The 27,230-nt window shown below is 38.3% G+C and overlaps 1 protein-coding gene across 9 annotated transcripts in view; it reads right to left on the reverse strand.

Annotated features, from left to right (window-relative positions):
• Positions 1-27,230, reverse strand: part of SH3D19 (SH3 domain containing 19) — a 175,825-nt gene that overhangs the window by 96,995 nt on the left and 51,600 nt on the right. For 6 of the 9 annotated variants that reach the window (XM_036312674.1, XM_036312667.1, XM_036312675.1 and 3 more), the window contains exon 2: positions 15,318-15,357. The exons of 1 other annotated variant lie outside the window; for it this stretch is intronic. Coding sequence is in view for 5 of the 8 variants with exons in the window: in XM_036312667.1 (XP_036168560.1) it covers positions 15,318-15,357 (40 nt within the window). In the remaining 3 variants the exon portion in view is untranslated. Of the gene's footprint in view, positions 1-15,317; positions 15,358-15,436; positions 15,471-17,042; positions 17,144-27,230 lie in introns of those variants that run through there. 2 more of the 9 variants (XM_036312672.1, XM_036312670.1) reach the window with 2 other exon arrangements.

Here is a 27,230-nt window from a genome sequence, read left to right on the forward strand (position 1 = left end):
TGGTTTAGCTCAGTGGATAAAGCATCAGCCCTCAAACTGAATAGTCCCGGGTTCGATTCCAGGCAAGGGCACATACCTCAAATCCCTGGCCCAGGTTGGGTCGCATGTGGGAGGCACCCAATTGATGTGTCTCCCTCACACCGATGTTTCTCTCTCTCTGTTTCCCCCCTCCACTCTCTCTAAAAAATCAATGGAAAATATCCTTGGGTGAGGACTAACAAAACAAAACAAGGTAATATACAATACTATGTGCAGTATAATCCCAATTATATTTTATAAAAATACACTAAATATGCACAGAGAAAGGCTGACCCACCAGTATACCAACAGTAGTTATTATTCAGTGGTTGGACCATGAATAACTTTAATTTTTTTCTTTTTTTAAAATAAACTTCCTATAATAAAAATGTATTACTTTGTAGTAGAAAATATAATCATAATTTATAAGACTACTAAAATGGGAAAATGTTTACGATATAACATTAGATGAAAACAATTTAAAAGCAATATATTCATGAGCCTCTATGTTAAAATAATAGCATCGTATAAAAAGATAAAAACTAGAAAGAAATATATCAAAATATAATAGTGATTAACTATGAGAAGGTGGACTTATAGATGATTTTTTCTTTTATATGCTTATTTTTTCCAAATTTTCTATCATGAACATAATTTGCCTTATAATCAGAACAAGTGAATATAATTTCATTTAAGACAAAAAGAATAATGGTGTTAAAGATAGGAATTTGCCATATAGGAAAATTCTTAACAGTGTAGTTCAGCTTATTAGGGCTTTTTACTTGGAGCGTCTTTAGAATCTGTAACCAAAAGAAAAAGTATTGGGCAATAGATGTCCTATTTAGGTCCTATTTGTCATCCCTTGATAGCATCCCTTGACTGCCTGGACAACACATTGTGCCAGGAGCAATATTATCTCCAGGAAACAGATTTACAATTGAGGGGATGTTTGTACTGGGTGGGGAAAAATAGGTTTACAGTTGTATGTGAAACACAGTTTATTCCTGTATTATTATTTATTAATTATTATATTATTTTCCACATGAACCTTCTTTTGCCCCACCCTGCATTCTAGATATGTTACTCTAACTAGGGCAATCAGACAAGTGATACTTTCCTCCTATTCTTTTATTTTCCTAGTCACCAAAGCATACTGATTCTCAATCCTCCTTTCCATAAGGAGAGAGTCACACAAAAGTCCTTTTTTGGCATGCCTGCCTTTTTTTGCTGCATTTAAGTGTTGTACAGGATGGGCAGGCTCACTCTACATCTCTGGAAAGCCACTCTACAACTGGAACAAGATTGGAAGTGACAAAAGCTTGTCACTACGGCAGAATGCTCTGATTTTGAGCAGCGATTTTCAACCTTTTTCATCTCATGGCACACATCAACTAATTACTAAAATTCCACGGCATGCATGCATATACCTATACACAATTATACCTATACACAAAAAATAGGTATAATTTTGATTCACTTACACTGAATAACTATTATTTTGTTAGCTATTGTAGGGAGTGGCTATAGGGTTAAGCCTTGGACAGATCTGTTGGCAAAACCACAAACAAGTCCCAGTTTAGAGGGCACAGCCCTCTTAGCATAATTAGACTTGACCTTATGATACTCCCTAGATGTATCTGGGTAGCTAATGGGCTGTGGGAGGTGCAGCAAGTGCTGCCAAAACAAGTGAAACTCACAAGAACACTGTAACTATGGTGATCACTACCCTGTTTACCTCTGGCTATAAAATAAAGGCTCAGTTTGCTGTCTCGATCTCTCTCTGTGGCCTCAGCCAGGCACAGGAAGATCCACCAGACCCAGCTTATTCTCTTTGTCTGTCTTTTCTACAATCTTCGCCGTCCCCCCTCAGGCTCACCAAACCTTGGCCGTGCTGGCACAGCACAAGCTATTATCTTTTTCTTTTCTTTTTTTACAATCTAGGGAAAAGAGGTCGGTGCCCCTGACTAAATAGTCAGATATTGCATCTTTTAAAAATTCTTGTGGTACACCAGTTGAAAATCACTGATCAAGAGCACCTGATCAAAAAGGAAGCCCCAACCCTGACATTGTATTTTTGGGACCAGGCCTGTTTTCTGGTTTTGAGAAGGGTTTTATGTATAAAGACAAGACTAAATTTTAATCAACAGCCGTTTACTATTACTGAGACAGGAGATGACTGGGCTACTAAATGACTATTTAGCAATTCTGTCCCATACTAAGATTCTTCCAGGAATTAGCTAGTATACTTCTGTGGTTAAAAGTCCTAATCAATACATTTGAAGAATGTGATATATGCTATGCCAGTAAGAGAAAAACATTAAAAAAAATTATAGTCCATATGTACAAGGATATTTATTAGCTGGGGTAAAACCATAACCTAGGGACAGATTGAGATCCACAAAGATGTATACAAAGTTTACTCAACTGAAGGCTATTTAATATAGATTTTGTAGAACTGTGTAAATAACGGCTTCTAAATTACACTGAAGAAAAGTAAAGAACTAATATAAAATATAACTAACCCAAGGGAAAGAGAGGAAAGAATTAGGATGAAAAATTTAAGGGCTAGGAGTTCTATGTGCTCCCTAGACTGCTGAGAAATGGCTGGCTACAATACCCATCTTGAGAAAAAGTAATAAAACAGGAGCAGCTGCTGTTCTAGAGTTAACTCCTGCTGATAGTTTAATTTGAAACAACTCCAGAGAAGCCCCCACACTAAGTATTAAGCGCCACACTAAGCTGGCAGTGGTAGGCCAGCTGATAAAACTTTTCAATTACCAACTGATATACCATATAGATGCTTCAATTTCATTCCCATCACTCCAGGGGGAAATGCTAAAGTGACATTTCTTAAAACCACAATAAAACAACATTATATATATATTTCTCTGTAGAATGACATAAAATGCTAACAATCCTTTCACATCTCCCACTGCAAAAGGATTTTTTTCCCCTCACAAAACCTGTATACACTTTAATTTTTCACCTCATTTATAGCATTACAGGTGCTATAGCTAAAGTAATGTTTCTCTTATAGCTTAGAAAACATACTGCCAGAAAGTAATTACACACAAGCTATAGTTTATAGAGGTATAGGAATCAAAACATATGGGCAGAGAAATGCTACAGAATTACAGTAGTTAAACTAAGCCCAGCAGAGCATAACATTTTAATAGACATATTTAGAAAGAAGAAAAGCAAAAACAAGTTAAATCTTTTGCTTTTAGCTAATCTATTTAAACCATAATGTGTTGATGATAAAGTGTCAAGATAAAATCCTCAACATCAATATAAGATCAACATGAGGGTAACCAATGCAGGGTACCATGACTCCTTCAAATTTTAATAATAAGACTTTATTTACAAAGTCAGGTGGCAGGCCAGGTTTGGCCCATTGGCTGACCTTTGCTTAATATAAATGATATCATACTTACCTACCCTTTTGCAACTTGCTTTTTATCATACACAATTATGCTTCTGAGATTTATCCATGTTGTCATGTTTATCTGTAGTTAGCTTAATCCAAAAAGTGCTATTCTCAGCATTCTTATACAAGGTTCCTTTGGCACATGTGAAAGAATTTCTCTAGGGTATATAATACCTCCTGGGTTGTATGGTACCGGCATTTTCAGCTTTACCAGATATTGCTCAATTGCTCTCTAAAAATGATATATCAAATTATTCTCATGCAGACTTGTCAGTCATTGAAATTTCTGTGCCAACTGGATGGAAATGAAATGGTATCTCGTTATCATGTTACTACACATCTTCTGAATAGTAGCAAGGTACAGAATCTTTTCAAATAATTAGCTGGCTACTTGGGTTTCCTATTTTGTGAGTTCCCTGCTCCTATCTTACTGAGTTACTTGTTTTTTTCTTTCTGATGTATATTTTTTAAGGCTGGACACTAATTTTGCACCTCTGAGCATTGATTGTACAGTCATGACTTGTCTTCTCTCATGCTTTTGATGTCTTCATGTATACAGGTTTTAGATTTTTTTCACATAGGCAAATATTTTTCTTTGTGGTTTGTACTTGTTGAGCCTGAAGAACTCTTTCCCAACTTCAAAGTCATAAAAATATTTATTCAAAATGTTTCAGCTTTACTTTTACAATTTCAAGTCTTTAGATTCTACCTGACATGATACAATAAACTGCATCTGAATTTTTATAAATATGGGTAATCAATTGTTTCTGCACCATCTATTCACATGTCCACTTTCCCCAATGATCTGTAATGCCACCTCTATCTAGCATATAATACATAATTACATGTGTCCATCTGTGTCTGTTGTGGACTCTGTTTTGTTACATTGACTTGTTTCTCTGTTTGCTGACAAAACACTGTCTTAATTACTTGTAAGTCCTTCTCCTTCTCCTGATCTTCAAAAATACCTTGGTTATTCTTGGTCTTCCTTATGAATTTTAGAATCACTATAATGAGTTCAAAATTTTTTTTTGTGATTTTCATTAAAATTTCATGAATAGGTATGAAAGGGGATTTTATATAACAGGTGGTTTTAAGAAGGCTTAGAAGACTAAGATTCATATGATAATTTTTGAGAAACAGATTTGGAATTCTCTGTTTTGCTGTTGTAAATTATTTCCTTGTAATAGGTAAAACACTTAAGACAAAGTAGCTGGTTTTGCAGCCCGCATAAGTCACTGAGCTCTATTACTCAGTTAGTGAAGTGGTAAAAAAAAAAAAAAAAAAAAAAAAAAAAGCTCCTAATTTTCCATTTCTGGCACCAATTGCCACAGGGCTTAACTTTCTCTATTACCTTTAGCTCTTACTTCCCACTGGATTAGTTTACCAAACTGCCATTCCATAGTACATTTTTCAAGATGTTGTTAATGGCTGTCTCTAGGAAAAGAAGTTAACAAATTCAAACAAAAAATTTTAAATCAAGAATAGGCGAGAAACTAAGATGGCGGCATAGATAAACACCGGGAAATTTCTGCTTCCCACAACAATCGATAAATGCATCAGAAACACAAGGTGGACATCATCCAGAGCTACAGGAGGGCTGGCTGAGTGTAAATTCTACAACTAGAAGGAGAGAAAAGCACACTGCGAGCGGGAGGAGCTGCGGAGGTGGCGTGCAGAGGTACGGGGGCTCGCGCGCGCGCGGAAAGGGTCTGGCACCTGAGGACACGGCTGTCTTTTTGAATCCGGAGGGAGACACAAGCTCCCGACGGCTCTGAAATCCGGTTCCGGGAAGTCTCTGGGGACCCAGGGCTCATACGGGGAAATACTGGACTGTCTGGCAGCGGGCGAGCTTGAGAGCGGCTTTCCCTCAGAGGTGCTTGCAGCCGTTGCAGGGACACTGGGACTCGCGACTCCTTAGGGCAGGGCTGAGGCTCCGCCATAGCTGCTTTCTCAGCCCTTTGATTCCTTGAGACCCCGCCCCACCCAGGCTGCGGCAGAGGCTTTTGCATATGAATGCCCCGGCCATTTGCAACCTGTAATTACCTAACCGCAGCCGGGCCAGATAGACTCAGAGCTTCCAAGAGAAGGCCCAGGCCCCACAGCGGCTTGCATTGCTACACAGCTGAGCATCATCAGGGCAGCTGATTCTCGCTGCCAATTGCCCTGGAGGTCAATTCCTCCCAGTGATCCTACAACAACCAAGGCATAGCTACAACAAGACTGTGCACAAAGCCCACGAGGGGGTGCACCAAGAGTGTCCACCTCAGGTAACTGGGGAGGCTGAGCTACTGGGCCATACAGGACACCTAGCACACAAAGCCACTCTATCAACACAGGGAAGCAACCAAAATGCGGAGACAAAGAAACAGGTCACAAATGGCAGAAATGGAGGAAAGCAAACGATTGGATATAGAGTTTAAGGCCACGGTTATAAGGTTTTTCAAGAATTTTATGGAAACCGCCGATAAATTTAATGAATCCCTCAATAAGTATAGGGAGACCATGGAGGACATGAAAAAGGACCAACTAGAAATTAAGCATACACTGACTGAAATAAAGAATAATTTACAGAGATCCAGCAGCAGAAAAGAGGATCCCAAGAATCAAGTCAAAGATTTGAAATACAAAGAAACAAAAAATACCCAACCGAAAAAGAAAAAAGAAAAGAGATTCCAAAAATATGAAGATAGTGTAAGGAACCTCTGGGACAACTTCAAGCGTACCAACATCAGAATTATAGGGGTACCAGAAGGAGAGAGAGGGCAAGATATTGAAAACCTTTTGAAGAAATAATGACAGAAAACTTCCCCTACCTGGTGAAAGAAATGGACTTACAAGTCCAGGAAGCGCAGAGAACCCCAAACAAAAGGAATCCAAGGAGGACCACACCAAGACACATCATAATTAAAATGCCAAGAGCAAAAGATAAAGAGAGAATCTTAAAAGCAGCAAGAGAAAGACAGTCAGTTACCTACAAGGGAGTACCCATACGACTGTCAGCTGATTTCTCAACAGAAACCATGCAGGCCAGAAGAGAGTGGCAAGAAATATTCAAAGTGATGAATAGCAAGAACCTGCAACCAAGATTACTTTATCCAGCAAAGCTATCATTCAGAATAGAAGGTCAGATAAAGAGCTTCACGGATAAGAAAAAGCTAAAGGAGTTCATCACCACCAAACCAGCATTATATGAAATGCTGAAAGGTATTCTTTAAGAAGAGGAAGAAGAAAAAGGAACTCTTACCATTTGCCACAGCATGGATGGAACTTGAGAGCGGATAAATACCACAGGATCTCACTCATTTGTGGAATATAATGAACAACATAAGCTGATGAACAAGGACTGATCCAGAGACGGAGAGGCATTGATTGGACTGTCGGGACTTGGAGGGAAGGTAGGGGAGGGTGGGGGTAAGGGGGAAAGATCAACCAAAGGACTTATATGCAAGCATATAGGCCTAACCAATGGGCATGGACAACGGGGGGGTGAGGGCATGAGCGGGGGTGGGGGGCGTGGGGGGTAGAGGGTAACGTGGGGACAAGGACACATATGTAATATCTTAATCAATAAAAATATATTAAAAAAAAAAAAAAAATTTTAAATCCTGTATAGTAAATCTCTCACTTGGAGTTTTATAATGTACTTTAGTATATCAAAGACTCTTAGTAGAATCAGAGTAAAGAAATATCTCCAATTTTGTTTTAATTCACCATTTCACAAACTTTTTTATGCATGAATTTTTATTTCTTGCATATTGATTAATATCCTACAGAAAAAATATTCCATAGGACATCAATTTTGGAAATGATGTATTTAAACAAATAAGAAAAGGACAAGAAGAATTCAGATATTTCTGACTTGCACACTGGTCAATGAGCAACAAGCAAAATTTAAAAATGCTAGCATCAGAAGAAAAAGCACCCTGTAAGACTTATAAAAAATGCTAGGCATTGTTTTTTCAACTTGGGGTCTTAGCATCGGGCAATACCTAATAAAACTTTTTCTTTAACTTGATAGGAGTTATGCTTTCCTTCTTATTTCAGCACCAAAATGAAAGAATAGGCAGACATCCCAGATTTATTGATCTCTCACTGTCAAAGCTATAGGAGTGTTTGGTCTTATGGAAAAAAAAGAAAAAAGAAATGCATTTCTCTTATCCTTGCTGGGCCTTGAGCCTATCATTCTGGCTGCCAAGTGGCCTGAAGATAACCAACAAACATACCAAAATTAAATGACTTTTTGTTTATATCTTCTTTCTGCTCTATTGATGCAGCAGGTATTAATCTGTTTGATGCATTGCTGGCCTGGCGGGGTAGCTCTGCTCAGCTGAGGATGGCAAGAGAAGAACAGATCACTGCCAATCTCGGTAGACACCCAAACAGAAAACAATGGCCTTGCTGTTTCGATTGGCTGCCTCCTGCTTACCCCCGACCAGGGATAGAGCCCCAAACCTGGGCATGTGTGGACGATGCCCACCCATCTGAGGCACACTGGCCAGGGCCCATTTCTCCCTTTTTTTTAAAAAAAAATATATTTTTTGATTTCAGAGAAGAAGGGAGAGGGAGAGGAAGATAGAAACATCATTGATGAGAGAGAGTCATTGATTAGTTGCCTCCTGCACACCTCCTACTGGGTATGGAGCCCACAACCCCAGGCGTGTGTCCTGACTGGGAATCGAACCGTGACCTTCTGGTTCATAGGTCGACACTCAATCATTGAGCCACACCAGCTGGGCAGGACATTACTTCTTAATGTTGCTGTAACAAACATTCAATAATAGTCATGGGCAAGCTTTTGAGGATCAAGTTCTTCCCAATTTGCAAGAGGAAAATATTGGCATTTCCCTTTCTCTCTTGAAACTACATAGGGCATTTATTCAATAAACATTTATTTAATAGGGGCTTATTATAGACCAGGCACTATATTAAGCTAGGGTTACTAAGACTAATAGCACAGTCCTTGAGAACCTAACAGTATAAATCAGAGATTAATGAATAAAATATCTCCTGAATACCCTCAAGAGTACCAAAATACTGCCTGAAGTAGAACTATAAAGATTTGAATCCTGACTTTAGAGTAAACATGCTCTCAGAGATTGGGAGTGTAAGTCCAAAACAATGGGTGCTCCATGCTCATAAAGTTGGAGACTTTTCTTTGTTTTCTCTTGTATCCTGAGCCTGGATTAGGGCCTCTCAATAAATATGTATTGGTTATCGATTGTACACAGGGCTGCAGCCATGTGTGAACCTTTTCTAGTCTACCTTTTCCTTGCAGTATTTCCTCACATGTGGTCCATTCCATCTTTGACCAGCTATGTCACAAAAGCCATCCACACCCCCAATGTTCCACCCACAGATTCACATCCTGCCCTCTGGGACTTCATGGAACACACAGAACAGTTCCCTCCACTGCTACTTTTTATTTTGAAAATTTTAAGTCTACAGAAAAGTTGAAGGAACAGTACAATTAACACACATATACTTTTCATCTAATCACCGATTACTGATATTTTCCCGTATTAGCTCTGTTTTACTTCTTGCTGTGTGTTTTTGTTGTCATGAATCATCTGAGAGTATGTTGCAAATCTAAGACTACATCATACCTAACACTTCAGCATATATCTCCTAAAAATAAGAACATTCTACCACATAACAGCATTCCTATTGTACATCTAAAAAGGTAATATTAATAAACTATTATTTGGGTGCTCTCCCACCCAGACACACGCCCACACCTTTCCCTTCCTCCTCTTCTCCCACAAGCATGCAATCCTAAACCAGTGGTTCTCAACCTTCTGGCTCTTTAAATACAGTTCCGCATGTTGTGACCCAACCATAAAATTATTTTCGTTGCTACTTCATAACTGTAATGTTGTTACTGTTATGAATCGTAATGTAACTATCTGATATGCAGGATGGTCTTAGGCGACCCCTGTGAAAGGGTCATTCGACTGCCAAAGGGGTTGCGACCCACAGGTTGAGAACCACTGTAAACTCTAAGGGTCCCCAGGAGACTTGCAACCAGGGAAGCAATGGGCAGAGGAAGCTCCTCTGGGCTACCCTCTGAACCTGTCTCCAAGGCCTCCTTTTCTCTGATTCTCCAGTGAGCTGACATCAGTCTCGCCTAGGCTCACTTCTTTCCCATAACATTTCTAGTAAGCCAAAGCAGCCCTGTCTAGTCTCTCTCCTGTTGCTTTTTCTGTCCTAAGCCCTTCCTTGTTTCACTGTCCCAGCTTTAATAAAAGGACTCTCAAAAAAAACCCAAAACCATTATCTAAAATGAAATTCACATGAATATTTTCTCAATTATCCCCAAAGTGTTTTGTTTTAAATATGGATTTTAAAATTCCAGTTTAAAAAGAAATTCAGTCTGTTTTTAATCTTGAATATTTTCCCAGCCTTTTTGTATATTTCATGACATTATTTTTCTTTTTTGCCAGGACTACAGCTATATAAGTGCTAGCTACATGTACTACTGATGCATTATCTGGAAGCACATACTAATGATGATATATAATTGACCACTTGATAAAAAATGTGATCATCAGATATTTTTATTGGAAAAGTAATTTCTCCTTTAATAATTAAAAATGGAATAACATATTTTAAGACAGTGTGAATATCTATTCCTCCAACAACTTTTTGCCCAAGTTTGAGGAGCCTCTGATGATTCTTGTCTGAATCAACTATTACATTGAAAATTATAAAATTATGACTTGCCGATTCTGATTTTTTTCTACATGAATGTTTTAAAAAGCCAATTCGTTAGAATCCATTTTCACTGAGACATTTTTGATACTCAAATTATCCCAGAAGTGGCCAGTGGGAGCCTCCTGAAGCTGCCTCCTAGGCCTTCTTTTTTTTTTTTTTTTTTAAAAAATATATTTTATTGATTTTTTACAGAGAGGAAGGGAGAGAGATAGAGAGTTAGAAACATCGATGAGAGAGAAATATCGACCAGCTGCCTCCTGCACATCTCCTACTGGGGATGTGCCCGCAACCCAGGTACATGCCCTTGTCCGGAATCGAACCCGGGACCCCTCAGTCCGCAGGCCAATGCTCTATCCACTGAGCCAAACCGGTTTCGGCGTCCTAGGCCTTCTTGACATGACTCCATTAGTTGAGCATTTCCTATCTTTCTGTCACATCAGAAGTCTAGGCTCACTTACACTTTCCCTTTCCCCAGACCTGGAATCAGACATTCCCCCAAGATCCCCATTCCCTTTTAGTGGGGGATATTGCATTTATGAGGAATCATTTTCCTGGTCTCTTCTACATGCCAGCCCTCTAAATGTTTGAGGCCAGTTATTTCTGTCTCATACACCTCCCAAAACTTCTACACTTAGGCTAAATTCACCTGATTCCTTATATTGTCTCCTATAACTTAGCTTTGATCTTTATCCTACTCTTCTCTTTCATATTGCCTGTCCCAACTCAGCTGCTATTTTCTATTCCAGGGGTTCCCAACCTGACTATACATCAAAATCACTAGGGAACTTCTTTCATGTATAGATTCCCAGGATCTACTCACTCAATGCTTACTGAATGAGAATATCTGGGAGCATGGGACTCTGTGTGTATGTTTTTTAAGCTCCCCAAGTGATATCAACTACTGAACACTTTGATTTTTCGAGGGCTTGTGGACCCAGAGTTGAATACAACATCAAAAGTACAGTTTAGAGTTACGACATTTTTGAAATATTGGACACTACAATTCTTTCAATGTAATTAAATCAATGCTGACATTTTGAGGGAAATGGAGGCAATAACATAAAAATTTTGACTCATGGAGAATTTGTGAAGAATTAAAACCTTAATACTTTTCAAATATATTGTTGTCACATCTCCCCACTTCATGTTCAATTTTTCTTTCAGACTTAAGTGTACATAAGGATTTACATTTGTTCCAATTAAACCTCATATTGCTTTATTCAGTCAAACCTTAAGTATGTCAAAGGTCTTATGGATCCTGATTGTATAATCTTAAGTATTTTTTCATCCTTCCAACTTTATGTTACTCACAGTTAAGTATGCTGTCAAAGTTCTCTCTCTTACATTGTCTTTTTTCCCCCATTACTATTTTTTTAAGTATTAAAAATATCAATTTCACAAACTTTTCTGATTGTAGTGGTGGTCACATAACTGTATGTTTGCGAAAACTCATAGAATCATGCACCAAAAAGAGTGAATTTTAATGTATGTGAATTATACCTGAAAAATATCAGCCTTATACTTCAAATATTTAGCTATATTTCCCCCCCAGATTAGGTCTCATTAACTTATTTTTGATTGACAAATCCTGCAAAATGTATTGCTATTCTAACTAATGGCAGTTTCATGAATTTTGTATTTTTATTCATTGAGATAAATGCATTCTAGGGTTTGATACCTTGCAAAAGCATCAGGGTTCGGTTTACCAAGCCAGTCAACCCAATGAATGAATGAATGATCATCATTTTATCAGTTCCCACAACATAAAATGCAAAGAAAAAGTTATAGAATGTGGAATAAGGAGAAAATAATATTAGAAAAATTATAATCCTTCACAGAACGGGTTTTTAAAAAATTAAATTCTTGCCTAGGAGTGGAAGTTAAACAATTTTCTACTGGTAAGTTTGGCAAAGATTTTAAAAAATACTTTTTAAGGCTGATGAAGATCTTGTAAAACATACTGTCACAGAGTGATTAAGAGACTTAAGTAATATAAGCCATTTGAAACTATCTAATAAGAACTTAAATAATTCAATTAGAATACATATATACTAATAAATAAAATCTAGAAGAAATTACACCAAATTTTTAGCAGTAGCCAGCTATCTCTAGCTGATAAAAGGCAGACTGTTTTGTTTTTCAAAATTTTAAAAAATATTTTTTAAAATTTCTACAATGATTCCATGTTAGTTTATAATTAGAAAGAAAAAAAGCAATACATGCTTAGAAAAACACCAGTAAAAGAAAGGGGAGGAAAATAAACCACAAAAGGGAGGAAATAGGGATATAATAATATTTTGTAAGGATTTAACAGTCACTGATAGGAATTCTCAAAATAAAATTCTATATAATAAAAGCCTAATATACTGTCTGGTCATCCGTTCAACCAATCAAAGCGTAATAAGCAAATGATATGCTAAGGCCGCTCAACTGCTCACTATGATGTGCACTGACCACCAGGGGCCAGACAGTCAACCGGTTGACCAATTGCTATGACATGCACTGACAACCAGGGGGCAGACACTCCGACCAGTAGGTTAGCTTGCTGCTAGGGTCTGGCCGATCAGGACTGAGTGAGACGGGCTGGAGATGCCCTGGAGCCCTCCTTGGCTGGCCAACCTTCCGCGTCCCCCCCCAGCCCCGATTGTACACTGGTGGGGTCCGTCGGCCTGGCCCTCTCGCAATCTGGGACACCTCAGGGGATGTTGGAGAGCTGATTCTGGCCCCATGGCAGAACAACTGGTCACTATGACATGCATTGACCACCAGAGGTCAGTGCGCTCCCATAGGAGGAGTGCCACTCAGCCAGAGCTGGGCTCACAGCTGGTGAGCACAGTGGCGGTGGTGGGAGCCTCTCCCATCTCCATGGCAGCGCTAAGGATGTCCGAATGCTGACTCAGGCCCACTCCCCACGGCCTAAGCCGGCATTCGGACATCCCCTGAGGGCTCCTGGACTGCGAGAGGGCGCAGGCCAGGCTGAGGGACCCCCTCCCCCGAATGCACAAATTTCATGCACCGGGCCTCTAGTATCTTATAAGTAGTTAATAATTTTATTAAACCTGGACTCAGAAAACTATAGGACACTGAAAAAAGGGATAGAGGACAACATAAACAGATGGAAGAACATACCATGTTCATGGATTGGTAGAATCAACATCATTAAAATGTCCATATTACCCACCCAAAGCAATATATAAATTCAATGCACTCCCCATTAAAATATCAACAGCATATTTCACAGACCTAGAGTGAACTCTCCAAAAATTCATCTGGAATAAAAAAAGACCCCGAATAGCTGCAGCAATCCTGACAAAGAAGAACAAAGTAGGTGGGATCTCAATACCAGATATCAAGCTGTATTACAAAGCCACAGTTCTCAAAACTGCCTGGTACTGGCATAAGAACAGACATATAGATCAATGGAATAGAATAGAGAACCCAGAAATCGACCCAAACCACTATGCTCAATTAATATTTGACAAAGGGGACAAGGGCTTACAATGGAGTCAAGACAGTCTCTTCAATAAATGGTGTTGGGAAAATTGGTCAGATACATGCAAAAACAATGAAACTAGACTACCAACTTACAACACACAAAAGTAAACTCAAAATGGACAAAGGACTTGAATGTAAGACAGGAAACCATAAAAATCTTAGAGGAATCCACAGACAGCGAAATCTCAAGACATATGCCGAAGCATTATCTTCACTGATACAGCTCCTACGGTAATGGAAACTAAAGAGAAAATAAACAAATGGGACTACATCAAAATAAAAAGATTCTGCACAGCAAAAGAAACCATCAACAAAATAACAAGAAAGTCCACTGCATGGGAAAAGATATTTACCAATGTTATCTCCAATAAGGGTTTAATGTCCAATATTTACAGGGAACTCATACAACTTAACAAAAGGAAGATAAACAACCCAATCAAAAAATGGGCAACAGACCTAAATAGACACTCTTCAAAGGAGGACATAAGGAAGGCCAAGAGACATATGAAAACATGCTCAAAACCACTAATCATCCGAGAGATGCAAATCAAAATGACAATACGGTACCATTTCACACCTATCAGAATGGCTATCATCAACAAATCAATAAATGATAAGTGCTGGAGAGGATGTGGAGAAAAAGGAATCCTTGTGCACTGCTAGTGAAAATGCAGACTGGTGCAGCCACTGTGAAGAACAGTATGGAGTTTCCTCAAAAAACTAAAAATGGAACTCCCATTTGACCCAGTGATCCCACTTCTAGGACTCTATCCAAAGAAACTAGAAACACCAATCAGAAAGGATATATGTACCCCTATGTTCATAGCAGCACAATTTATAATAGCTAAGATTTGGAAACACCCTAAGTGCCCATCAGCAGATGAGCAGATTAAAAAACTGTGGTACATCTACACAATGGAATACTATGCTTCTGTAAAAAGGAAGGAACTCCAACTATTTGCAACAGCATGGATGGACCTGGAGAGCATTATGCTAAGCGAAATAAGTCAGTCAGTGAAAGATAAATAACCCATGATCTCACTCATTTGTGGAATATAACAAACAACATAAACTGATGAATAAAAACAGATCCAGAGACAGAGAAGCATCAATCAGACCATGAAACCTCAGAGGAAAGGCAGGGGAGGGGAGGGGCAAGGGGGAGAGATCAACCAAAGGACTTGTATGCATGCATATAAGCATAACCAATGGACAAAGACACCAGGGGGGTGAGGGCATGAGTGGGGGGCGGGTATAATGGGGGTGGGTGGGTAGGGACACATATGTAATACCTTAATCAATAGAGAAAAAAAAATTATTAAAATATTAGAGGCCCGATGCACAAAATTTGTGCAAGAGTTGGCCTTTCTTCCCCTGGCTGCTGACACCTGGGACCTAGGCTTCCCTCCGGCCTCCAACAGGCACCCGGGACCTGGGCTTCCCTCGAAGCCCTGGCTTCATCCAGAAGGATATCTGGTCTAATTAGCAAATTACACTTTTATTATTATAGATTTTGTTCAGAGAAATTTCCCTGTAAAGCATCTTTAATGGCATAGAAAATTCAAATATACAGTAACTCTAAAAGGAATACATGCATTGTTTCCAAACAATATTTTTCAAATGAGAGCTTTATGCAGAATTATTAAATATTTTAAGTTCATACCTTGAAGAACGATGCTCTGGTTTATTTCGTTCGTTGCGATCTGTAAAGTAAGAAGATAGTTACATGCCAAAATGCTCTTTAGAAGCCCTGGAAAAGTTCTTAAATACCAGCTCCCATACCATTATATTTCATAAGAACTGCTCAAAGGTTGCTGTGTCTTCTTCTGTGTAAGGCTGTTCATCAGAGTTAAGAGGGTTTGTCTGACAGAAGAGGTAGAAAGGACACAGAGAAAGACAAGCATATACAGTTTTCATGGTTGTTTAAAACTTGGAAAATATATCACTTGGAACTTGTCTACTTGGAAAATATATCATTACGTGTATTATTTCATTTCAAAGATCTTTGCTCTTTTAAACACTTTGCAAAAAACCAAAACAAATTTAGCTAAAAGAAAGTAAGGAAATTCAAAAACCACAAATTACTCAGCTCCAAAAAATCATTCCATGAATCATGGTTGGCAAAAACTTCTAACAGGATGAGGAGGGGAAAAAACCAGCAGTCAGCTACAGCAACATCTGCAAATACACTAAGACCAGTACAACCTCATCCTTAACTCTCTATCACCCAGAGCAAGTTGGATTTCAATGTTTGAAAGATAATTAAGTCTAATGTGCCTTAGGGCAGTGGTTTTTAACCAGGGGCAATTTCACAGTCCATCCTCCAGAGAACATTTGGCAATGTCTGGAGACATTTTTTTTTATTGTCACAGCTAGCATCTAGTGGGTACAGATCAGGGATGCTGCTAAACTTTCTATAATGCACCCTACAACAATCATCTCATCAAAATGTCAACTGTGCTAAGGTTGAGAAACCCTGCTTGAGGGTAAGAGACAAAAGCTGACTGCTTAAAGTTTTCAAAAACTGCCTCTTTGGGATGCTGTAAAATGTTATCAATCATCTTTAAGACTATTATACATAAGATAAAGAACCACAAAACCCACAGGCTGTCTTTTTCTACTCTGAATAACTTTTTTTTTTTCAATACATGCTCAAAAATAAATAAGATCAGTGTTAAGGGAAAACTAACAACAGAAAGTAAAGCGTAAGCCACAATAAAATCCTATGCAATGTTGTCAAAATATAGTTTTCTAAAGTATCTTCTAAATTATTACTAAGATAATAAAATTTAACCCTAAAAGAAAGAGTAGACAGGAATTCTTTTGTTCCCCTTAATTTTATTGCTGGTGGAGCAGCATAAAGATAATGAGAATATACTATAAAACTTCTGGAGAGAATTATGTAAGAAAAGGAATCAGATTTACATAGGTAAATGTATATATCGATTCTTTCTGAATGGCTCATGATAATTAAGAAATGTTTTCTAAACCAAAAAGTCAGTACACAGGAAAACACTGTTGTCTGAAAGACTAACAAGGAGGAAGACTCGTAATAAAACATGTTTGTTTAGATATAATGCTCTCCCAAATGCACACTGTTAATATGCTTCTGGCTCCAATTTCTCTTGACTTATTGTCACTGCCACTTTTAAAACTTTTGTTTTAATTTAACTTGGTTTTACCCTGCCCTTAAATAAAAATACCAGGGTTTTTCACTGTTGAATATTAAAAATTTAGTCACAGAAATACAGCACACATTTTAACCATATTTTCAATCATTCCTCTTCAGCTGTCAGCCTGCTAGTTTTGCTAACGAAAGTAAAGTATAATGTCTCAAAGTAAAGCTAGAAACTGGGTGCAGATCAGATAACAAAGCAACAGCTCTTACCTGTGGCTAACGATGAGCTCAAAGTCTGCCCGTAATACCATTTGTTGTGGCTGTGATCCTAGTTTCCTACAGTTTACTCAGGCATTCAATCCCAAACTCCCCCACCCCCCCCAAATCTTCCTAGTGGTACAGCACACAAGAGGAGGGGAGAAACAGAGTCACAATGCGTGTAAACAAGACTCAGCATCTGAGGGCTTCCCTGAAGGGCCTGTTCTGATTGGCAGATGTGCTATGACCAGTCTGCACAGCTGGAATGCGGCCACTCAGGAAGCAAATGGCTCGTAGCTCTCCTTCATTCTTGGTTAAAAACAGGAAAGTTTATGACATTTTATACTTTCTGAATTAAGAAACTACAAATGCCTCCCCACAGTACTTCTCTACTGAGCTAGTAATTAAAGTCCAAGAAAATAAGTTGATAATCTGTTGAAGGACATTTTAAACATTTCCTCTCAAATTCACTCAGTGTTATATGTGTTACATTTATATGTAAATATGCATACACAGTGTTTGTAACCTATTACTCCTAAATCCCACATAAATTATCTTACTCACAATATTCCCATCCTCCACCTCTTAACAATGGAAAACAAATTAAAATACATGTTTTTGATGTGATCTTTTTTCTCAAAGTATACAAATAATTAGACTTCAAATTTTGCCATAAGCCATCTTTTAGCTTGAATACATATAAATATGTAGTGTGTGTATGTTGTGTGCCTGTGTCTACACATATTTTTATATACTAATTTTAAGCAAAGTAATTTTTATTACAGCCAAGAATATTGTGTAATTGTCAAGAAACACACTAGTGGTAATGCTGAATTTCTGGCAAAATAATATGTGGTTGTTATTTTGGTCCAAAAGACAAGACTGAACAAAACAAAGCACTGAGGACAGATTCAAGATCTGGGTCTTGCCGATGGTAAAAAACAAAACAAAAACACAATAAAACATTTGGGTAAAATCCCCGAAGTAAAATGATAACTGACCTATAGCAAACATGGAAATTTCATCTTGCTCTGTGCAGTGTTGTAAGCATATGGATCTTATTTGTTTCAAATCAAATACTTTTTGGCACATTCCCCTTCCCGTTTTTAATTCAGAGTTTCTAATTTTTAAATAATTAGAAGAAAATATACTTGCAAAGGATTCCTGAACTTCTACATACTTGGAAATCATATAAATAAACACACTAGCCCAAAGTCTCACCATTTCTACACAAAAAAAATATTTTAGCTCTATATTTTATTTTTTGCAAGAAACTTTTTTCCTCATCACCATTTATCCCCTCTATGCCCTCATCTACCTCCAGCTCCCCCTGCTCCTGCTCTAATTCTAATATTTAGTTGCCAAATCCTGCACATTTACTGTGGACAATGCACTAACTCCATGGGCCCACCAAGCTGAGCATAATGATTTAGGTCAAAGATCAGCAGTACAATCTCAATGTGAAGGTCAGCATGGCTGGATGGCCATGTAAAAGTCTGTTGGTTTTTGCAGCTATATGTATGTCACAGACACATACAAACAGGGCATAAGAGTACTTGCATTCCCTATCCCTACTCATCCATGTCTCCTGGTTAATAAAGCTAATTGAGGAAATGGAAGAATACCCTGCAAGTAAAACAAAGGCAGAAAATAAGGCAGAACAGGTATAAAGGTGTTGGTGGTGATTGTATGTGTGCATATGTGAGGAGAGGTAAAGGAGGCAGTGAGGAAACCCACAGTACACCAAAGGGACTGAGAATCAGGAGAGTGGCAGGAAGCTGCACTGAGTCAGTGATTATGTGTGAGAATGCCACATTACCCAAATTTTCCTGCCATGATGACTTCTGGATCTAAGTAGTCTGGTCATACATGATTCTAATGTTTATGTATTTAGGTGGTATGCCACTTAATATAGAAATGGGCCCCTGTTCTGGCAGAGACAGCTTTTTGAGAATGGTTAGAAGATTCTACTGATGTGTAACCACTCAGGGTGACTCTGAATCGAATAATATGACAAACACTTGGAAATGAAGATGACAAAAATGCAAATGCTATTTTTTGCTTTGATTAAAACTAAGAAGAATGGCCAACTCAGAACTTCTGAGAATCTATTGTACGACACATAGGCTTTAATGATTTGGCTTTGATCACTTAACAGTTAAGTCTTTACTGAAGAGAAAATCAAACTCCATTGGGTAAGAACTTACACTGATAATTTAAGTTGGCAGTGAAAGGTTCCTAAATTGTTCTCTGAAATTAGTGGGAAGACTCAGTCTACATAAATGAATACACCCAGACACACTTGCAATAGAGCACAAAGTGGTATAAAGGAATCTGTCATGTACAAATTGGAGTACTGAAATCTCTCTTTAGAATGAGAATTATCTATGAGGGGATTCTGCATCACATTCTCAAGCATCACTCTCAAATTCCAGCTTGGGTGTACAGTAGGTCCTCAGGTTACGTCGGAGATCCGTTCCTACGGCGTGATGTAACGTGATTTTCGCCATAAGTCAGAACCCACCTACATAAGCACCTACGTCACTCACATGGAGGACATACACAGCAGTAATGAAGTGAAACAGTAAAAAAAATTTAAAAGAAAGATAACAACTCCTGACCTTTACTTGTGGTAAATTAATAATAAAAAAACATAAAGCACATATGTACATACGTCGAAATGACGGAACTTTTTTTTTAATAAATAAATGGGAGATGGCAAAGTAACCATGAAACGATGTACGTCGAGTCTGACGTAACCTGAGGACTGTCTGTAAATACAGTATATTAATTTTTTAAAAACGGATCAATCCTATAGTAATGTTTTACACCATTCAGTATTAGCTAAAGGATCCACATAATCTGAAAAGGAATTCTTTGCAGCTATAATATCATTACCTCTTTACCTATAATAAGCAGAATAAATAAACCAATGTATCCGTCCATTACAAGACAAAAGATATCCAGGTTTCTAGACTCTTATTTTGATGACTCTTTAAAAGATAACAAAACTGGATCAAATAGAACGTAGATGGAATTTTAACTGAGGCCAAAATTTCAGAAGCTTTTCTAAAATATTTAAATGGTTCTTATATTTAGGCAGAAAAAATTGCAAACCTATGTCTACTTGAAAAGAAGCTAATGGTCACTCTATAATATTACCGACACCAAGCAATATCTAATCACTTCCCCTTTCTAATTCCATTTCATCATCCTTGCTCAGATGGGTTTCCAAACTGATTTTCAGTCACTTTTGAGACTCTCACAGTGACTAGTATATTGCTCTTTTATATGGCAGGTTTTCAATAAATATATTTATTGTTGTTAGCGCTATCTCTTTTGATTTAAAACACCAAGAAATTGAAGACAATTTCTGTGAGTTACCACCACAGGAGAGAAATGAGGCATAATACAGAGAAGTGTACATGCCCTCTGCCCACACTTGAGGGTAAGTGGAAAGCTTGGTCTATAGCACTGTCAATACTGATACCTTTCATTAATTCCAATTATAAAGTGCCTAAACTCATTAAAATGCAGCACCCTCATCACACAGGGAGGAGATATTAGAGATAGAAGCAAAGTTTCTTCAATACAGGAGTTATGTTTCAATAAAGAAACAGTTTGTGGAACCCATTTTCTCCTCCTCATACCCACTATCTTTACCTGCACTTTAGGTTCTGATCAGCACTTGTCTGTGCTGTTGTGTCTTGACTGGATTTTCTGGTTCCAGACCCTTTCCCTCCAATTCAGCCAGATAAACCCATGCCTCAGAAAACTTACAAATCACTACATGCCAGAGATTCTGAGAGGATTACATGAGATTCTGACAGGGACATCCTTAGCAACTTGCCTGTGCACAGTGAGTGCTCAAAAATGTCAGCTTCCATTATGTCATTAAAAGGCTAGCTATTAACTAGTTGTTGTGACTAGTACTACACTGTAATGATTATACAATTTACTTAATCTCTTTTAACCTCAGTTTTCTCATCTGCAAAATGGGGAAGAATATTATCTTTATAGAGTTTTTGTGAGGATAATGGATTAAAGGATATAAAGAGCTTAGCCAGAACATAAATTTTTTATTTTAATTGTTACTATTACTCTTAATGTCTAGTTTAAGAACCACCTTCTTCCTGAAACTGTCCCTGACTCCTCTTTCTCTTCAGCATCCTTATACTAATTTCCTATTGCTGCTGTAACAACTTACCACAAACTATGGCTTAAAACAACAAAAATTTATTATCTTGCAATTCTAGAGGCCAGAGTCAAAACAGGTCTCAACTGGGCTAAAATCAAGGTGTCTACAGAGCAACATTCCTTCTGGAGACTCTAGGAGAGAATATGTTTCCTGCCTTTTCCAACTTCTCAAGGTCACCTGCATTCCTTGCCTGTAGCTCCTTCTTCCAACAATGGAACATCTTTAAATCTGGTTGACCTCCTCTTCTACTTTATTTTTTTAAATATATTTTTATTGATTTCAGAGAAAGGAAGGGGGAAGAGAGAGATAGAAACATCAATGATTAGAGAGAATCATTGATCGGCTGCCTCCTGTGTACCCCCTACTGGGTGGGGATCAAGTCCACAACCTGGGCATGTGCTCTTGACTGGAATCAAACCTGGGAGCCTTCAGGTCACAGGCCGACGCTCTATCCATTGAGTCAAACCAGCTAGGGCCTCCTCTACTACTTTAAAGGACACTTATGATTACATTGGGTCCCCAGGATAATCCAAAATAATGTTTATGTCAAGGTCAGTTGATTAGCAACCTTAGTTCCTCCTTTCCATGCAATATAACACAGTCACAGATTCTAGGGATTAGGACTCAGGCATCTTTGAGGGGGAAGCTTTGTTCTGCCTACCACATCCTATCTGAAATCTCGTACTATTTTACCACTCACTTGACAGCACACAATAGTGTGTATTATTATTCAAGATTTTAGGCATGTGTCTGTCCACTTATATCTAATCAGTGTGTCTGAGGAAGGCAACCTGTCTTAGACTCTACTCACAATCAGCCCTCTGTAAATGTTTGTTGATAATGGTTATTCCAATGCCCTGCCAATCCCTTTACTGCCCTGCATCCTTTGGGCTGTAGTAGGTTCATTGTTATATCTGATATTGCTGAAAAATATGTCTTCCTAAGAATTCCCATACATAATTTACTTTTTATAAACACAGTAGTAATTTAAGAGTCACCTTTGTTGTAAAACAGTCCACATTTGGTCTAGTCTTTTATCTCAAAGTAGCTCTCATCAAATCACACCACACTTTGGAGGGAAAAAACCAGCACATTTGAATTGAAAGAAGAATCAGCTATTTAATAATGGGCTGCTAGTTCTTTTTAATAATTCTTTCAAATAGTTCAACTGAATTGTTTTGATTGCTGAATTCAACTAACTATTGAATCAGGCTTTTTATGACTTGGGTTTTTTTATGTTAGTAGTTTCAGAAATGAAAAATCCGAGCCACCATCTGTATTGCCCCTTTTCACTCCAAGATGAATTTTGGTAGAGGCTCAGGAAGATGGACATTTCATCAGGCCACTCAAGTTGTGGGAAGCAAGGCAGTGAGGGGAGCAGAAGCAGGATTAGGACAGGTCGCCATTAACCCTCCTTACCTCAAGCTACCTAATGATTCTCTTAATAATTGCTTTCATACCTCTTTTTGTTACAAAATCTTACTTTTTCATCACATGAAACTTATGATTTAAGGAAGGATAAAAGATCTTTTAGTTAAATATAAATCCAATTCCTGCCAAATTAAAAATATTAGGTCTATATTCAAAATATAGGCCATTCCCACAGCTTTTTCTAAAGGAGTAATACATTTTACCTGGAATAAGATATGCTGTAAGAAAGGTAACCTAAGAAAGTGTGGATGAAAAGGAGGCCATATACTAAACCTGACAAGCTCAGGGGAGGCCTGCCTGGTGGCCTTACAAACTTACTAGCAGACTGAAAGCAATCACATTGGACGGTCTGAACATAAAACTTCTTAACTAAAGAAATCATGGCAGGTAGTCAAGTCCTAGGCCATAATCTTTCTTGACAAAGGTCAATCTTTACCTTACCTGAACCTATTGTCTTTTTTGCATCTAAGATAACATACTTTTGGAATACTTGCATAATCCCTGTTTCCAGACCCCTCAGGGACAGTCTCCCACCAGAGCCAGACCACACAGAACCTCTCATTGTAGTCTTGTTCCCGAATACCATCTTTTTGTGCTGTAAATGTTCATTGTTAACTATCCTATACCCACCAATATAAAAGTAGTATTTGTCTCCTTTTTTTGTTTTGTTCCTTTTTCCATTGATTTTTAGAGAGAGTGGAAGGGAAGGGAGGGGAGAGAGAGAAACATCAATGTGAGAGAGACATATGCCTGACCTGGGATCAAACCCGAGACCCTTCCATGCTTGGGCCAACACTCTAATCACCGAGCAGCCAGCCAAGGCAGAAATATTTTTCTCTTCATTTTACTTCTTATCCAATCCCAGAGATTTCCCCACTTTGCTTTCTTCCACCTCCCTAATCTATCATAAATGACTTTTATATAACCTTCTATATGTCTCCTCTTTTGATTCTCATGTATAAATTAAGGTGCAAAACTACCTTCTCTGGAACACACACACACACACACTCTCTCTCCCATAAGATTTTTTTTAAAATATATATTTTATTGATTTTTTACAGAGAGGAAGGGAGAGAGACAGAGAGCCAGAAACATTGATGAGAGAGAAACATCGATCAGCTGCCTCCCGCACATCTCCCACCGGGGATATGCCCGCAACCAAGGCACACGCCCCCGACCAGAATCGAACCCGGGACCCTTCAGTCCGAGGGCCAATGCTCTATCCATTGCTCTATCCATTGAGCCAAACTGGCTAGGGCTGGAGCATTCTCTCAATCTGTTGAGATTTTGCTTCCTGGCAATTGTCATCAGTTTGGCTCATATAAATTCATAAAAATTCTTATAGGTTTGGGCGTTTCTTACATTGACAAGAGTGGCCCAGTAACAGGGATTGCTTTCAGTGTTTCCCAAATTACAATAACCTCTTGGATGGTCACAAAGCAGATTAGTATCTTAAAGGTTCTGAGAAATTTTGTAATTAACAAAATTTAGCTTTGTAGGATGAACCATGTCTTACAAAATCAGACTTGACATCTGGTACCTCAGCATGAACAATGTTATATTGCGTTACCTCCATCCACTCCCCTGGGAAACCAAGGTTCTTTATACAGAGCTTGGTGTTTGTCATCTCCATCTCCCGCACCATGCCTGTTGCATTGGTGACACTTCTCTAATGAACTGAAGTCCTCCTGGTGCAGGGCCAGGCACAAGATCCAAACACAATCAGAAGTAGGAATTAAGGTCAAAAGAATCTCCCTTCCAATCCAATCAGGTCAAACCCTGATCTTTTAAGATTATATTAAACGTGTCCTTTCTTTAATCCTATTACTTATCTTTGAATTTGGGTTGTTTGAGTTAATTTGTGTATTTCAGAATTACAAGGTTTCACAAAGAAGGCAAGCACTTAGTGTCTCCAGGTATCTACTACTACTGGGTCAGACCCATAATGGGAAATTCATAAGTATTTCAGTATGACAACTTAGGTGGATGTTAAGAGCAAGAACTCTAAGTCAGACAGGCTTCTTTTGAGTTCTTGCTTCACTATTTATTACCTGAATGGCCTTAGTAAGACATTTAACCTCTGTAAGCCCCAGTATTTATATCTGTAAAAAGGGATAATAGTACCCATCTCAAGTTGAATGAAGGTGAGGATTAAGAGAAGAAATGCACCTAAAGGGTAGTAAGGTTGCTGACTATAATTAAGTATTCAACAAATGTTTTCTATTATTATGATAATATCAGTGATACAGAATATATGTAGAGTTCATAACACTGTGAGTAGAATTATCTAAAAGATTAATTGTCCTTTGTCCAATATGGAGTTTTTAATTCTGTAAGATTTTTTTTCTTGTTTATCACTGCTCAAGACAGGAATGTACTCATAAATAACTTCCAAAACTTCCCTTATCCAATGGCTCCAGCCTCTTTCCCTTTCCAGCCTTTTTATACCAAAAGTTACAAAGAAAACTTTTCCCAATGCAGCTTCTGACAAAAGTGATACATAAGCACTAAAAATAAGCAGCGGAAGGGAGAAAGAGAACTAAAAGGCAGACAGAGGCAGTTCCTTCAGGATGAAAAACTGTGCCAAGGAGTGGGTCTCTCCCATTCCTTGAAGCCCATTCCTTGAATTCTTTCCCCATCCCTATTCATCCTGTGCATACTAAGCCCTTGGAGTCATTTTTTGAGATTCAAGAAGTCTAAATAAAATGACTTTTCCGAGTAGGATGAATGAATGAAAATACTGAAATCAGCCTCCATATTTTAGGATGGTATGAATTTCTTTCATAAGAATCCAGAAAACAAAGATTTAAATAGTTATTTCTGGTGCCAAAGGATAGATAACATTTAACCACTGGTTGCGTTTTCAGCTGTTAGGGTAAAGAAATTTTTTTTTTCCTTAAAGAGCAAAATGCCCATTCTTATTGTCTCCTCTTTATTTCTGATTAATTCACAGATATCATAATAAAGTTTTACTTTGTACATCTGGCTCTGCAAAATGAGCAAATATTAGAAACCACTGTAACCAAAAGACTCCGTCATCTGTGAAGAAGCAGGAAACAAAGGGAAAGCCACATTATTCTAATACGAGGCATGTCAATCTGATGTAAGGCTCTGCAAACCATTTTTATATGGATGAGGATTTTTCTAATCTGAGTCTCCAAACTGAGATTTTTATCCACAGTGGGACAGTCTTGATCCCTAATCTAGAGTGATAAAAAAATTTTTCTTTTAATTAAGAAAAGGTAAAGCCACCTCCAGCCCTTGCTGCATCACCTTACCTAGGGATAGAGAACATATTCTCTGGACAACAACACAGTGCTTCTGGTAAATTCAAGTCCGCCCATCTTCTTCCTCTTCACTTTATTTACAAACTTCCATCCACACAACTACCTTAAAAACACTACTGAAGTCCTAGCTGGTTTGGCTCAGTGGGTAGAGGGTCGGACTACAAACTGAAGGATCCCCAGTTCGATTCCAGTCAAGGGCACATGCCCGGGTTGCAGGCTCGATCCCCAGTAGGGGGCGTGCAGAAGGCAACCAATCAATGATTCTCTCTCATCATTGATGTTTCTCTCTCTTTCTCCCTCTTTCTTCCTCTCTGAAATCAATAAAAAACATATATTTTTAAAAAACACATGCACTACTGAACACAAGAATGCCAACTGTCTCATTCTATTTTTAAACTGTGTAGAATCTCTATAAAGTAAGTGCTCCGTTCTGATTTTCACAGTTATAAAGATACACAGGATCTTTGAGTGAGAAGAGACATTGCCATTTCTACACTGAAGCCTTACTTGATTTTTCACAGGGAGAAATAATGGTCACTCCCCGCCCCCCTCCATGCCTCACACACACAGTGCCTAGTACCTGTTGGCACACATCACATTTTGCCTCACATTGTAATTCTTTTTATGTATGTCTTGTTGCTTCGACTATTACAGGTTTTTCAAGACAGGGCCTTTATATATCTTGTAATGCCTGGCAGAGTACCTTACACACAGCAGGTATAATGTAAGTATCTATCACTGAGTAATATACCAGTGTGGATCCTCTCCAACACCTCTGCAAATTGGAAATCAGCTGAGCTAAAAAGCCCTTGTATTGTTTGTGTTTCTTTTGGGGCGGCAGGATGGGGAGCAGTTATCATTAATTCACAGAGAAAGAGATTGGGCATTGCCATGTAAGGCCTCAAATAATTTCAACTTGGAGTGAAAGCATTTTGAAGTCCTACTTCAGAGTTGAAGAATTAGTAAAAACTTTATATTCATGTAATATAAAATGTACGGTTTGGGGGCTGGAGAGACAGTTATCACAAAGAAGTAGAGGAAGTTACACAAAGAAGTCACTTATGTGGTTCCCAGGTCACAGAAAACAGCCGAGATGAATTCAAGACTTGGCTATCAGCAGAACAATCATGACAGCTATTATTCATGAGTGTTTACTACATTAGAGGCATTCTTTTTTTTTTTTTAATATATTTTATTGAGTTTTTACAGAGAGGAAAGGAGAGAGATAGAGAGTTAGAAACATCGATGAGAGAGAAACATCGATCAGCTGCCTCCTGCACACTC

The sequence above is a fragment of the Myotis myotis genome, unplaced genomic scaffold, assembly GCF_014108235.1.
Source record: "Myotis myotis isolate mMyoMyo1 unplaced genomic scaffold, mMyoMyo1.p scaffold_m19_p_6, whole genome shotgun sequence".
In the NCBI taxonomy this organism is placed as follows: domain Eukaryota; kingdom Metazoa; phylum Chordata; class Mammalia; order Chiroptera; family Vespertilionidae; genus Myotis; species Myotis myotis.